At 35.1% G+C, this 16,416-nt stretch overlaps 1 protein-coding gene across 2 annotated transcripts; it reads left to right on the top strand.

The window, feature by feature from the left end:
* Positions 1-2,151: 2,151 nt before the first annotated feature.
* LOC126820812 (cysteine sulfinic acid decarboxylase) lies at positions 2,152-15,421 on the top strand. Of its 2 annotated transcripts, none has more exons than XM_056101235.1 (16): positions 2,152-2,458; positions 4,070-4,173; positions 4,833-4,966; positions 5,983-6,076; positions 7,621-7,711; positions 8,050-8,156; positions 8,690-8,805; positions 10,156-10,290; positions 11,111-11,227; positions 11,743-11,807; positions 12,421-12,499; positions 12,971-13,052; positions 13,382-13,499; positions 14,153-14,207; positions 14,562-14,651; positions 15,132-15,421. In XM_056101235.1, exons 2-16 carry the CDS (start codon positions 4,071-4,073, stop codon positions 15,309-15,311), a joined length of 1,566 nt encoding a protein of 521 aa, XP_055957210.1. In that variant the 5' UTR covers positions 2,152-2,458; position 4,070; the 3' UTR covers positions 15,312-15,421. The 2 variants fall into 2 exon arrangements, with proteins under 2 accessions (XP_055957210.1, XP_055957209.1); XM_056101234.1 differs by lacking the exon at positions 2,152-2,458 and adding an exon at positions 3,269-3,395 and having other exon boundaries at positions 15,132-15,420.
* The last annotated feature ends 995 nt before the right edge of the window (positions 15,422-16,416 follow it).

Here is a 16,416-nt window from a genome sequence, read left to right on the forward strand (position 1 = left end):
CAGATGTTGACTTTTAGAACACCCAATTGTTCTTGCTATAACTCTATAGACATGGATTTGTCATTGTCCAGGGTGAATACAGTCCCTTAAGCAATAAGTAGTCGGTCTTAATGATATATACCATGGAGTGAGGTGGGGGTGAATACGACACATACCCTAGAAAACTATGAAACGCACATCCAGACCTATAGCACCAAACTTGCCAATACCAGTATCCATAGTGAATGGCCTGGCCGCATATCAGTAAAATTATTTACGTTTGAGACCCCCTGAAGAACGTAAATTAGCAGAGCTATACGCCGATAATTATCAGAATTGGGAAATTAAAGGAAATTAAATTTGGTTTAACGTCCTACTTTTCTGCACCAACCGGGATAGTCAAGACATGTATCCATTGTACTATGGGATAATTCCAACTGTCAAAGATTATTTTACGTGTACGCCAAAATGTACACCGTACCTTGGTTTTCGTCCCACCCCAATTACTATAATATTTTGTTCATTGACAAGCTCTACGTCATGCACAACTGACAATAGGAAATCACATTGACATATGGCGAGGAACTTTCTCGGCCAAGACCAGGATCGAAACCGGGATCCTCTGGTTGGTGGGCTACGGTATCTCCCATAACTTCCTCAACAACATATATTTTCAAAGATTTACGCCCATAATTGTAACGTGTTGGACTCTGCAGAACGTAATAATCGAATCAAACTAAGTTATGTGAATAACGGGACGTATATAAGTCAATATGAGAGAGAGAGAGAGGGGGTATAACTTCCACTCGACACCACCTAGGTCATTTCGGGACTAACATTATATGGTATAATTTCAATAACTGCAGTAGTCTGTAGCAGTGGGAGAAAATCACTATGGTGCCACGGATCTGACAGAAGTGCTACACACCAAATGAAACCCTCAACACAAATAGCTCAGCAATATCCACAAAAACTAGATTTGTTAGAATAACAGCTGGACATTTCCAGATGAATCGGATTTAGGGAAAAACAACTGATTTCCACAAAATCTGTAGCAGTGGGAGAAAATCACTATGGTGCCACGGATCTGGCAGAAGTGCTACACACCAAATGAAACCCTCAACACAAATAGCTCAGCAATATCCACAAAAACTAGATTTGTTAGAATAACAGCTGGACATTTCCAGATGAATCGGATTTAGGGAAAAACAACTGATTTCCACAAAATTAGACCTTTAAAAAAATCCCCCAGAGAACAATATCAGTTAGTAGACAATTTAGACGACAATCGACAAGGCGATAACAATTCTTTAAATTTACAGAAACTAGGGTGTGACTTGAAATACCATGTCGTTGTGTAAATTAGAACCATATGATATCAACTATCACACTGGCTGAAGACTGCTTATTCAGGAATAACTGCATGTCTCAGCTATTTATCGTGTCTTGCAGACTAAATAAATACGAAATATCACTAAACTTGTAGAGCAAAACACTTTTTACTGCATATGTGTATATGTGTTTATTTTCCTTACATATGTTATTCTGCCCTTAAAGGAATTTTTTGCTAATGTCTAAAAAAATATCCTCACTCTTTTGGCGTTTAAAAAATATCCCCATTCTTATAACGTCCATAAGATTTAAGTGAAAGAGTTGAAATGGTGACTACCCTATTCTGTTTATTGATGGACTTATATATATGAAGGTCCACATATTAAGGAATTCAAAGATACTCTGTGGGCTTCAGTCTGATCAAGATGTCCCTTTAACCACGTTACCTTAAAGTCGCAGGTTTGTTTTCTTTTTTAAAAAGAACGAGAAAAAATAATTCAATAAAATAGAACGCCACCAACCATAGCCATGTACACATTTATGTACAAACTGTCCAAGTGCCATTTCAGCTAAAACTACTATTAACTACATCATTTTCAGTTAGGAAGGGCAAATTGTAGTTTCAAGACGTACCCCTTCTCGCTTCCAGCGACACTCTGTATTATCCGCGATTTTCCTTTGTGATTGTATGTACACCTGCAAAACATCTACATGCTTATTTATCTGAGGTTATGGTGACCTGCGTTTATCAATATTCTCTATTGTCACAATGATATACTAGTATGTTGAACATAGGAGCAATATAATTTATACACCCATCTTTAGCCGGCTAGCTAATTTGATAGCTTAGAGGGCTCCCTGTTTCCACCGGATAATATAGGTTACCCCATGGGTAAGGATTAGCCAACAATTCGTCTCATTGTCAAGTTCTTGGGGAAAGTAGGACGCCAGCAATCACACAAACTTTAAGTACTCTATAATGTCGATTACGAAAGGATTATTCTATATGACCCACTGTCCCATTTTAACTATATAATATGTGTGGCTGCTTATCAGTTTATGTAAACATCTATATAAAGGATAAAGGTTAAGTTATAATATAATTTATAATACATTATATGCTACATATGTTTTAAATTGCAAACAGGTAAGGCATTTATACGACAGTTAAAAGAATATCAATAGGTTTATGATTAAAATCATGTATATTGAAACGCGTTTAACTAAATTGACCACGGAATGTGGAGTAATCTGTAATGGAATGTAGCCAATCTCTAGTGGGTTAACGTCTGATAATTTGGACACAATTGTTTCAATGGTCACATATTTTTCATATTGATCTATTTTTGTGCTAATCTTCTTTCATATTGATCGTCTTTCATAATTGTCATTCATAATTATCGTCATGGTTTGTCATGGTTCATAATGATCATATTAGTATAACCGAAATCACAAATCCTTTCATAATGAATGGCATTCATAATGAACGTCTTTTATAATAAGCACTTTTTCAAATGACTTTCTTATATAATTAGTAATCCATGGTGCCGGGATCCGGGCAAATATGTTGGAGAGCAGTTGGACGTTAAACCCTATTTCATTTCACTTATGCTTATACAATGAAGATAATTTTCCTAAAACTGGTGACATCGGAAAAAATCATTCTTATGCCCATATTAACGAATTGAGTACAATCATGTTATTCGTTAAATTGCTTACTAGAGCAGAATCTGATGATATTATATTTCGTATCAAATTCACATAATAATTTATCATAAGAAATTTGATATATAAGCACGTAATGGATGGAGATAACTGTCAATTTTCAATTCATCGATGCACGGATGATTCTCAAGTAGAGTTTTACACATAAAGGGCCCGAAATATTATTTGCTCATCTGAAAAGTACAATGTATAAAAGTATGTCAATAGGTAATTGAACTTGGAATATATCCAGGGAAAATGATGAACACGCCACATTACTTGGTGTAATATGATATTCAAGGCCGTTTGTTCATCAACCCAATAGTACAATGTACACGGACATACTAGTTTAAATAATCATAGAAGGCTGAGTTTTACTAGTAAGTATACGTATTTTATAATTGTAAATCGACATATCTAAAGCATATTATGAAATACGTTTTACTAATAATACATAGGCTATTGGATGTGATGTCAAACAATTCATTAAGCCAATGTTATAATACAACATACGAGAAGCATATTTAAATAGGGTTTTAAGCTATAGTAGACTAATACATGGTGTAGATTAGCATACAAACTTCTGTTGATTAGACTTCACACACACACAAACACACACAGGTGACGCAGCAAGAGAACGAGAAATGGGATTTAACGTCCATTCGACACAAACTAGGTTATTTCGGGACTACCATAATTATGGTTCAATTTTATTTCAATAATTCGTTCGCGCGTCGGGGTCTTTAGCAGTGGGAGGAAACCGGAGGACCCAGAGAGAACCCACGACGTTGGACAAACAAGCCTACTCCTTGTCACGTACTAGGGAATCGAAACCACGCCACTTGATTCAATGACAGACCTTATGATGCAACGATCACGCGTTAACCATTCGGCCACCCAACCCCTATTTGATATATGAGTTGAGAATTCGGAGAGAGCCAATGAATTTTGGAGGAATTTATTTTTATGTTTTAGGGCGTGTGAGCTAGTTAATTAACATTTCAATGAATTGCAAATGTTTTGATTTCTTAACATAGATTTTTACATCTTCTAGTATGTTAAGACCTTTATGTCAGAATTTATATTTGTCAACATTAAAGAATCGTCAAAGTTTGGTAGCACTCCAACAGTCACTTCATACTACAAACAGGATGTCAGGTAAGATGTACTAAGCTTCAGAAGAGTAATAAGGCTGACAGCGTGTTTAATAGTTCTGGTGGGCCGAGGGTATTCAAATAGCGGACTAGATTTGATTCGAATCCTGGATTAGCTAGATGAAAACCCTCAGAATTTTTCAAACCCACTTCTCTCGTCAGGCGCAACGTAGGTAGGGCTAACAAAGGGGTGTAACTTAGTGAAAATGGGGTTTAACGTCCACTCTACACAAACTAGGTCATTTTGGAACTAACATATTGTTCGATTTATTTCATTAATTCGCATGCGCGCAAGGGTCTTTAGCAGTGGGGGGAAACCGGAGGACCCGGAGAAAACCAACGCGGTTGAACGAGGTTGGACGGGCGATCATACTCCTTGTCACGTACATCCAGGGAATCGAAACCACGCCAGTTGACTCAATGACAGACCTTATGATACAACACACGCGCTAACCATTCGGCCATCGAATCCCCTGATTCGGAAAGGACGAAAACTCTGTCCATCTCTTGCAAGATGTGGACGTATCTTGTCTGGCAACTCCTGGGTAATCGTCCGTGTATCAGACAATATTAATAAAAGGTTGAGCACTATAGACTAAAATAAGACAGATTTATTAAACCTATCTGCAGAACCATGTTGATTATAATAGTATTTGATTCTAGACAAAACGTATGAAGATCCCGCCACCATCAAATTTTTAGAAGATGTTCATAAAATTATGGTAGATGATGCTTTAGTTAAAGGGACATCTCGAGAGGCACCTGTTGTTGAATTCAGACATCCTGAGGAACTTAAGGTATGATATAAGATTTATTACAGAAAATATGGCAAATTGGACCCGATCGTTATAAGCATGTATGAAAATTGCAGTTCCAATGAAAGTGATAACAAGTATAGTACTGTTACCCGAAACATTGAAAGGATAGGAACCGCTGTCAAATGTAATATTGCTTCCCTTTTAGAACGTTATCTCCGACTAATTCAAAATATATCACCATTTAGTTTCGTTTTATTTTGGGTTGTTTATTCCAATGCACAGTTTCTTTAAACATGTCATTTATATATCAATCGAATGATCTGTCGAATAAATAGATTTAAATGGATAGTTTTAATTGGGTTGAAATTAGATTGAGCAAAAACTTGGCTAGGCACTTTGAAAATTGCCCTTGCAAAATTCTTCCCGTAAAGACGTCAGTCAATTTTGAAATAATCCTCTGTGAGATTTTGTTTTGCTGAAATGCACTTTTTGTGTGTCAATGCTGAATTTACAAAATGGTTCCTAAAGTCAGCATATCTTACTTAAACTCATTCAATGTTGCTCAAATGTGCAGTTATATAAATACAAACAAGCGACACGTAATCTAAATCAGTAATCCCTTGAATTAAGTTTGTCGGGGCTAACGACAACCATCGTTTGACAAAAAGGAAATGCACAGTGAGAACTCATTTAAAACAATAACACACAAAAACATTTTATGACATTTTATGTCTAGTACAAGACGACCAGACACCCACAGTAGATGGTAAACCTATATAAAATAAAACGTTATATTCTATAAATTAGATAATAACATTATATTCATCTTATTTTCCAAGACATAAACTAATCATTTATTTTTGTAGCAGCTCTACATCTTTGCAGTGGGAGTGAATCGTAAAAAACGACGCCTTTCCATTTAGTCACACAATGTGAATTTAACTGACAGCAAGCATAAAATAATGACAGATCTTAGGTCCATGGGGCGCACTTAACCACTCGATCACGAAATCTGTATCCACAATCCCATGTACAATACGTAAATTTGATTTCAGAAATTATTACAACTACCTGTAAAAAATGAACCAGCAACATCGGCAGAGATATTAGAAGATTGTAAAAGAGTTATTAAATACAGTGTTAAAACTGGTAGGTATTAAATGCTGTGCTAACGGAGATTTATTAGAATACGCGATCCTCTTCAATTTGCACGGTCAGCGCAATTGTTTTAGATCTCAATAAACTCCATATCATTGTATCGCATGTAACAGTCGAAAAAAGGAAAAGGGGCTGAATGGATGCGAAAAATTTTAGGACCCTGTCCCTTCCCCCATCCCCACCTCTCAATTCCGTTTAAATACTTTTATCTTTACCAATTACACATAAAAGGAGTCATTGCGAACCCAACACTTACTTTCATATAATTTTTAACAATCTTAAAGTTTGCAACAAAATGATCACAACTGGCATTCCCTTCTGAAACACCAATTGAATGTGGCCATGCCACATATAGCGTTTAGCCTACTGGAGTATAATATATGTTTATGTTTCTTGTTAAGTTCTTCTTAAATATTAAATAGCTAGTTTTCTTTCAAAATACGGCGTGACTCTTGCCTTTTCCATTAGGTCGCAATTATAGATAAGCAAAAAAGAGAGATATCTGAAACCCCGAATAATTTCAAAACTCAACTGGTTTCGCTGTCAGTTCTGAGTATGGTTAAAGAGTGCTAAATGAGCCTTTTCTAGACATCACATGTGTTTAAGATAATATATAGATCTATTAAACTGTCATCCGTGGACATTTTACCAGTTCATGGGAAATGAAATTATGGGGTATTATTTTGTTTTATTAGACAAAAATGTGCAACTTGGTTGTTGTTGTTGTTTTAGGCATTTCCCCTTCCAGGTTAAGGTCTTATTAAATAGTGTGTGTTTTTCTTTTAATTTCCAAGCTTGGAGAAATAAATGATTTGGAGATTTATATTGCAAAGAATATTCATAAACAAATAGCAAATGTCCATAATGCATTTTAATATAAATCAACTTCTAATTACTTGTTACATTGATTGTATACATGGCGTTAAAAAATATTCAAATGACGCGTTACTTTGGCTTATTTTATTACGTGTTCCGAGCTGGAAATACTTTATAAAGTTTAAAAAATTCGCGTTTGCAGGGACGGTTCTCAATGGCGTGCATGACAAGGTCCATTTATCCAGTTTTTCGGATGGCACCAATTGATCGTGTACGTAGATGATCCGTTAACTACAGTTAGAATTCTAGCAACCACTGCACCCATACAGTTATATTTCTATCTACAACCTTCTTTCGACCAACATCTCTATCATTGAACAGTAGAAGCGATTTAAGTCATCTTTGTTTAAAATTTATGATGTTTTATAATGACAAATTTCCAACTTGTAGGCTAATAGCAAAAGCAGTGTGTGTCTTGTTGTGCATGTTTACTCATGTACAAAACACGCGGTACAGGGTGATCTGTTTCACCAATTTGTAAGATTCGTTTAAGACCAACAGTAAATTGTATCGAGATATTCCTCGAAGTTATAGATTTTTGTACATGATTACTCCTTAGTATTATGTACCGTATGTTATTACATTGAAGTTGCCGTACTCAAATTTGAATAACTACGACGTATATTCCAAACATATTTAACATGGTATTTGTATTTCAGGTAGTGTTCAGTTTTACAATCAATTATATTCTGGTATAGAACCGTATAGTTTAGCTGGTTCATGGATAACTGATGCTCTTAATACTAACATGTACGTTACCATTACTTATACCTTTACTTATTGTTACGGTAATCGTGGATTAGATTGAAGACTGGGAAGTTTCGATTGGATTCTGGCAATAATCTCGCAGTTAGCTTGCCGAAACAATAATGTCAGGAGAACCACTAAGAAATTTACCTGATAGCACTAAAACTTTTTGTCATCTACCTATTTGAGGGAGGGGTTGTGGTGGGGGCTTTAAGAAACAGAAATTCTATATATAACACTTGCTGTGAACTTTTTAACCTGTCCAGAAAGAATTGGGTTGCTGCTCGGCTTAAACTCTATTTATTTTCCCCTATAATTCTCTTACTTATACTCTATTGTAGTCATACGTTTGAAGTAGCGCCAGTGTTTGTTTTATTAGAACAATATTGTGTACAGAAAATTTGTAGTTTGATTGGCTATGAAAATGGTGACGGTGTATTTGGTTCCGGTATGTACAGACCTATATCTTAATAATGATGATAATTTTCCTATTTTATATTAAGGCTCAAATAACACATCTGAGATTTCCCATTAGACATACACAGAATGTCAGTATAGGATGCATTAAATGCTTGTCATTGCCCGGAATAATGTTTATACAAAAATTATAAGGCTCTTTATATTTAATTATTTGTTCTTTGGGGCCATTTTACTGCTAATTGCACAACATTTTACAGTTGAAAAAATAATCCAATAAAAACATGACAGGTGGACGAGTAAAAGAACGGAAACGTGTTTTGTAACACCGGATGCCTCAAAAGACATTTTTCTATTCATAGCTGCTTCAGCAGAAATCTTCAAGCTAATCGAGAATAAAACAAATAAAAATTTCATTATATTCCCCAAATCTACTGACATCAACATTGTATAATTGTTTTGAAATATTTAGAAAAATGTCTACAAACAATTTGTAATCTAGGTAATCAAGAATTTTATTAACGACGTTATTGGTTATTATGTTATAAATGTATATTTTTGCAGGTGGTTCATTTTGTAATTTAATGGCTACCCACTTAGCTAGGTATAAACGTTATCCTAACATGAAATCAGAAGGGATGTACAATCAACCTATTTTAGATCTGTATACATCTGATCAAGTAAGTAAAAGACGTAATTAACTCAAATTGTCCTAACAACATCACACTTGTAACTTAACTTAAAGATACATTATGGCCGGGATAATGTAAAGGGAATTTGCTGAAATTTACAGTCAAATTGATCCACTCTGAACCGAGAATTTAGCGATAAAAAAAAAACATAGTCTCGATTATCCAATTTTGGATTAATCATCAATGAGCGTTGCACAGCAGACCGGATTCTAATCCAGTAAATATCGCAGGCTAGCGATGACATCGAGAGTTGATTATGGTCTGGATAAGTTAATTAATGTCTAATTAATAATTTAAATAACATTTCAATCCTAAAGAAATCGGCAGATTTAGGTCTTGCATAATGTATGTTTAAAAGAGACACACAGAGAGTCTAACCGATCATTTTGGGACTGATATATAACTAGGACTGTAGTGGGGAGAACTGGAAAACCCATTCAATATATAAATCTCCACATAAACAAGAAGCGTACCTCAAAAATACAATAGTAACGTACAATTCCTTTTACACCCATATTACTCAAATTCAAAATTTAAAATTGGTTTTCAGCACATATTTTTTTTTCAAATAAAGCAAACAGTAACAATATGAAATGGAAAAAATAGGATAATAAGTGAGCGGATATATTATTTTGTATATCGCGTCATCGCAGTCAAATGATAACAGGTTTGACCGAATTTGCATGGCAACAACACGACCTCGAGCAGTTTCAAATTTCAAACTAGAAGTTTGATGCGAATGCCTTAAATAACATCATTGAAAATATAAGTGAAATTTATATTATAGACGAACCAAGCGTGGTCGTTTTCATATATCTCAAAACCTCCAAATATATACTAGTTTAGTGTTAAGAGACTGTTGTTATTATAGAAAATAAAATGCACACAAATGTCCAAAAACTGTCAAGAAAAATGTGTTAGCTTTTTACAAAGCATATAGCAAAATTATCATTACTTTTTCTAAGAGGGCGTGGGGGGGGGGGGGTGGATGGTCCAATGGTTAGCGCTGTACCTAAAGGTCTGTCATATTGATTCAGCTGGTGTGGCTTCGATTCCCCGGTTGTACGTGACAAGGAGTGGGGTCGCCTTTCCAACCTCGTACAGCAAAAGAACCCTGCGCGCAAGAGAATTATTGAAATAAAATTGAACCAGACACAAATATAGGGCACAGGGCCATACATAATGAAATAAAGAGCACTAGATCATATACAGTCGAACATGTAATACCTCATATCTCAATTAATACCCACTTCTTCTTGACGATAATTTTATGAAAACAATTTGTAGACATTTATTTATAAGGTATGTCACATTATTACACCCATCAATATATTATAGGCTCACTATTCCCTATTAAAAGCCGGTGGATACCTGGGATTTGGTACTGACAATATCATTAGAATCAAAACAGACGATGGTGGCAGAATGCTGATTGATGATTTGGAGGTCAAAGTTGAGGAGTCAAAAAAGAAGGTTTAAAATTTTGAATTTTAATGCATTAAGTATAATGTATTAACACCCTGTTTTAACGACCATTGCATGTCGTTTACTAGGAAACAAAAATGTCAACGGCCTCATTTAACGTCCGGCGTGTGTTCAGATTTGTGACAATCATTCTATTACTGTTCTAATAATGGGAGTTTTGAGGCGTGGGTAAGACTAAAAATGAATAAAATTTATGTGAAATATAGATATGTACTCTCAGATGCGTCCTACGCTTGGATCCATTCAGATGTTGATCTTGGTTCTGTAAGGTTCCGTCCACTCCGAACACGGCAATCCACCACTTTTAGTTAACTCAACCCGGAATGATTTTCATTGCAACTTTTCTATTTTTGTAATCTTTATTAGCATGACCATTCATAATGAACTATTGATTATGTCATTTTCGCACATTGTAATATTTTCTGCAAATCCCAACGTTTCTCTAATATTAATTTTTGAAAAAAATGTTGAATATTTGAATGATACAATTATGCATAATAAAATGAATAATTTTCAAAGATGAATTACAACCACAAATTGTTGATAAGAATGAATATCCATTGAAACGCTATACAGAGGCTAATACGTAAAATAAAAGGAAGACTATTTCATAGGCTGTGCATTAAAAGATCCGTTTCCGTTTTACTTTTACAGGTTTTTAATATAAGTTGATCAGAAGCTGATTTGAGACTTCTACCGTAGCTGATTACAATTCTAAAGTCCACTTAAATAATCCTGTGTCATACCACTTATACACCTCACTGCATTTGGCTGGCAGCGATTTTAATTTTATCCCTTTTCATTTTAGGGTCATATACCATTTTTTGTTATGGGTTCATGTGGTACTACAGTTCTAGGGTCATATGACTCTTTAAATGAAATAGCAGACGCATGTTCTAAACATAACATGTGGTTCCATATAGATGTAAGTACGTCTGGACGCATTGTATATTAAAAGTTTTTTTTTTTAGATATTTTTTATTGTTTGTCATTATCGTTTACAGGAAAAAACTATTATTGATGAAATATTTAACTCGTAGAATGTGTACCATATTCAATTCACCCGTTAAATTGTGCATGTTGATTAGAAACGGACATGCCTAACGGAAGTATATAAGGCCATTGTGACTTTATGAGACATTATCATTTCTACCAGGTTTCCAAGTTCTTTTCTGCAGTAATAAATTTTAAAAATGTGGTCTAAATATGTACTCTCATAAAAATATATGGCTCGTGGCCTATGTCATGCAAACTGTGCATAGCTAAAGCTTCATCTTGTTTTATTAGATAATAATTTCCACCAATTAAACCTAATTTATTTAATTGAAAAAACCCGTCCTTCTTCTAATTAATGCAGAAATTTCTTTAGTTTAAGTAAAATGAGATAAGACGCTTTGCTTAGCATGCTAAATAATTATTTTGTCATACTTGTGGTTGTAGGCAGCATGGGGAGGCGGTGTTTTATTGTCATCAAAACACAAACATCTTATGGATGGCGTTGAGAGGTGAGATTTCCACTACCTCTTTCAAATTATAGAAAATACACTTACTTTAGAATTGGTTAAATTTAATAAATTGCGAACCCATATGTTTCTTAGTGTGCATGGGCTGAGTTACCATAGTTGCCGTTTAGTCTGGAATATTGTGGCTTTAAAGCAGAAGCTTGTTTTAAGATTCAGTTTTAAAACACGTGTTTCTCAAATGTAATTTGTGCATATGCGATAGACTTCAGTAACTTCGTAAAATATTTTCTAGGTATCATTAATTGTTTTTGAGCAATTACCATTTGATCTTTATGTCAACGACTTTTAACAGCTTATTCACAAGTTTATACCCATTATAAAACCCAACAAACTTAACATTATGTCTTTACCAATTCAAGTTTGGGTGTGATCAATCTTCTGTCTGTTTTCAAGTTTCAGGAAAAGCGCTAGAGGGTGTATTTGTTGATAATAATATCAATGGGGGTGTTGTGTCGTTGTTTTAACACTATGCGTACGCAGTGAAGAAATATATGGAAGCAATTTAGCATGGGTGGCGGACCTGCCAGACAAATTGAAACATGGTCATCAAAGACTTACTTCGTGTTTGATTTTTGCTATATTTATTTGCTTACAGAGCTGATTCAGTTGCTTGGAATCTTCATAAAATGGTTGGTGCCAATATTCAATGCTCAGGAATATTTGTCAAAGAAAAGGTAATAAAGGAACGAATTGAGGTTATCGTACAATGGTTATGCAACCAATGCCAATACTTTATCATCTGTGATAGTTAGGATGTTACCATTACAATGAGTCAGAAACCAGGCAAGAAATTGTCAAGAAGTAGCAACATTGCCACAAAAAAGCATTAAATACCCTAAAAGTCATTTGCGACTAAATATAATGAAGGTCAGCTTATTAAGGAAACCAATACAGTCGGTTTAAAGAGATTTTAAATGATTTGTTTAGAACAAGGTACCAGCTCACTTAATTCCACCAATAGGCACAACCCCGTTTCTGCGGCGACCGTTTTGTAGGTAGAGAAATATAAGCGGTTATGAATGGCCCCACGAGAGATTACTTACTAACTGAATCCTCTGAAGACGTCAATGGAGGCCCTCAACCCAATATAATCAAAATATATGATTGTTCCTTTTTTTTAATATTACCATTATGTTTCATAATAGGGTCTACTGGAGAAGGCCAACAGAGCATATGCCGAATATTTATTTCAACCAGATAAATTTTATGATGTTTCTTATGATATAGGTAAGTGAAATATACAGGGCTTATCTAGGTTAATTGTCAAGCTAACAATTAAAATGACCCGATTAAAACTTGAATGTCATATAATCCATGAATTCGAGACCAACAAGTTCGCGTCAAGTTACATTTTCTCACTCTGACTGACATGGAGCAACAATGCCATCTCTAACAAAGCTTTCATTAAGAAGGAGACCCTGCAAACTAGACCAATATGTGCAATAATATAAGAGTATTTTGCCTGCTGCTGGGTGCTAAAATACTTGACATATTTTAACCGACTTTATATTTTAAGGGTAAAATGTTTACACCTGTATAATATTATTTTCTATCAGGCGATAAAACTGTTCAGTGTGGTAGAAAGGCTGACGTTCTTAAACTCTGGTTATTATGGAAAGGAAAAGGTGATAGTGGGTTGAGTGAAAGGATTGAAAAAGCTTTTGATAATTCCCAGTAAGTTGCAATGTTTATGCACAGCCGGTTTGTATATAGCTTATATTATGCTGGACAATGGATTCGGGCGTTAATCTTTGTGCTAAAACTTTTAAAGTGATAATATCGCATCAGCAAGAAAATAAATGTAAATAATTTTATATAATGTCATATTTAACATGATTACACTCACTTTTAATTTTTATGCAAAGGAGGTTTCTAGCTTAATGATCATGAGCAAATACGGGTGCTAATCTTAGACTCACTTAATTATCGAAAAATCAAGAAATGACCTATTTTTTTTCTTTGTTTGTGTGTTTGGGTGGGTGTGGGTGTGTGTGTGTGTGTGGGGGGGGGGGGCAACATACGTTAAACTACATGAAAACCACCCCAATCTTTGTATGGTTGGTAAATTGGGTGTTGAAACGTAAGAAACGATCGAAATGTCTAAAATTTTGCATACATTCTAATTTTAACATCCCCTAATCTAATATTATTGTCAAATAACAGCAAATAAAAAAAATGAATGTTTTTACAGACTAGCTATCATCTCCAAAGCTTCAATGCAACTTTATCATTTTTTAAAACGGATTTTCCTGTATAATACATAATAACACACGAGACTAAAGCAAATATTATCGCTTCAATGAAATAATTTAATGATTTTTTTACAGATATTTAGCAACTAAATTAAGGAAAACTGATGGATTTAAATTAGTTATACCCGAGGTAAAATACATTTATACAGTCAAATTATGTTATCACAAAGTCTTTTGTCTTCTTTAGGGGCAGATTATGTATACTATTTCTATAACGTTTGATACAATTTCTCATTTGAGGAGCCTACAAATATTTATTGTACATTAGTTTGCTTTTTTTAAAGTTGACAGTGCTGGTAGCATTTGCAAATACGATTGCCAAAATCGTATTGTAGGCTATACTTACCTTTTCTAGAACACCTAATACAACTTTTCATGTGAGGTGTTGGTATGTAGTCCTTTTCATAATAACCCTTGTTTGTCTTCCCTTGTTTTCACGTCAGTGCCGATAGTTCATGTATATAATATGTGATTTATTTTTCAGTTTCAATGTACCAATATATGTTTTTGGTATATACCTCCTAGTTTACGTGGTCAAGAAGAAACTCCAGAATGGTGGGCCAAGATAGCTAAAGTAAGTAGCATAATGTATACCGATCATTTATATTAGAAATCAATAGCGCATCATTAGTACAATATTAAAAATTGAGCAAGAAGTGACCGCCCTATTCAACAGCGGTCATTCTGAAACTAACATATGATGCAATTCTGGGGAGGAGAATTTTGTCCGGCACGAGGCGTTTCCAACTGAAGGTTCATCGAATTCCAACGGTTGATGTTTGGACCTAGATTCTTCGTCCAATCCAAAAGAATAGATAAGATTATACTTTTTAGCCCCAGGCGGCACCATCCCTTACAAGTGGGAACCAGGGTGGGGGGGGGAATCCCAAGGATTAGCTAGGCCCAGGCTTGGTTTGTAATCCGGGATATTCTAGTCGAGAGTACCGTGTCCTTACCAATCGATTATCTAGGACCCACCCACCCACCTCACAACCACTCACCTTTCCCGGAATTAAAAAAAAGTATTTAAATGAAAATTTGAAATTAATTTTAGGTTTCTCCGATTATAAAACAAAGGATGATAGAGGATGGTAGTATGATGATAGGTTTCTGTCCGCTCTCTATGAAAGGTCATGTCAACTTCTTCAGAATCATCGTCGTCAACCCAGCTTGTGAATACTCTGATATGGATAAAGTCTTAACGGAAATTGAAAGACTAGGAAATGACTTGTAATTCAAAGGAAGGTCATAACTACCGGTATTTCCAAGATAGGTTGTATGTTGTAGTTATACAGACAAATGTTGGTTTATTTTACGCAATACCAAATTATTTGATATGTTATCTTTTTATAGAATATACTATAAATGTTTAAACGGTGTTATCTTTTTTATGATTTTAATCAGGATTTTTTCTTGAAGACATTTAACTGGAACTTCAAATCATGACTTTATTAAAGGGAATATTAACGACGGTATAGTGCTTGCAAGATATAGTAGTATCCGTTGAACTGTAAAAAAAGCATTACCCCTTGCATTTCAAATGATCTTTCAATTCACTCAAGTGATATTCTTTAATCCTTATCTTCAAATTCAGTAGGAGGCTTGGGTGGCCGAATGGTTAGCACATGCGCGCTGTATCATAAGGTTTGTAATTGAGTCAACTGGCGTGGTTTCGATTCCTCGGCTGTACGTGACAAGGAGTAGGATCGCCTGTCCAACCTCGTGGGTTTTCTCCGGTTTCTTCCCACTGCTAAAGACCCCTACGCGCAAGCGAATTATTGAAATAACATTGAATCATGTGTTAGTCCAGAAATGACCTAGTTTGGGTCGTGTGGACGTTAAACCCCATCTCTCTCTCTCTCTCTCTCTCTCTCTCTCAATTCAGTACTATGGTGGCTAGGGACAAAAGTATCTGGGGATGAACCGGAGTTTTGGGACAGACACTTAAGATGCGCCTAGACCTTCGAATGAGACACAAAGCCTGGGCCCGTCTTCTACACATTGGGGTGCACGTAAAAGAGCCAGATGAACCAGATTCTCGTGGGTTAGGCAAATGGCAATTAATTTGTCTTGAATTCACTGATAGTGATCTTAAATCGTGACTATTGGTTTTGAGAGAGTCAAGTCTGTAAGACACGAGGTTTAAAGCACTTGCGATATACTAACTTGTGAACGTTAAGTTGGCCATTCTTTTATTAAAAAAATATGCAAGTTTTTTTGTCGATAATCTGCGTTGAAATTTGTTGAATCATTTTCCAGCAGATTCATAAACAAATGGATATTCGTATGCATATCTGTTTCTAATTCTATCTGTGTTCTGGAAAATATGCCTAAGATGG

This window comes from Patella vulgata, chromosome 5 (genome assembly GCF_932274485.2).
Source record: "Patella vulgata chromosome 5, xgPatVulg1.2, whole genome shotgun sequence".
NCBI classification, from domain to species: domain Eukaryota; kingdom Metazoa; phylum Mollusca; class Gastropoda; family Patellidae; genus Patella; species Patella vulgata.

Bases quoted from the DNA above. Each gene is read 5' to 3' on its own strand.
- LOC126820812 (XM_056101235.1), top strand. From the start codon at position 4,071: ATGTTAAGACCTTTATGTCAGAATTTATATTTGTCAACATTAAAGAAT. The intron at 7,712-8,049 runs GTACGTTACCAT...ACTCTATTGTAG, and splicing joins GATGCTCTTAATACTAACAT to TCATACGTTTGAAGTAGCGC. The intron at 14,208-14,561 runs GTAAAATACATT...TTTATTTTTCAG, and splicing joins TTAAATTAGTTATACCCGAG to TTTCAATGTACCAATATATG.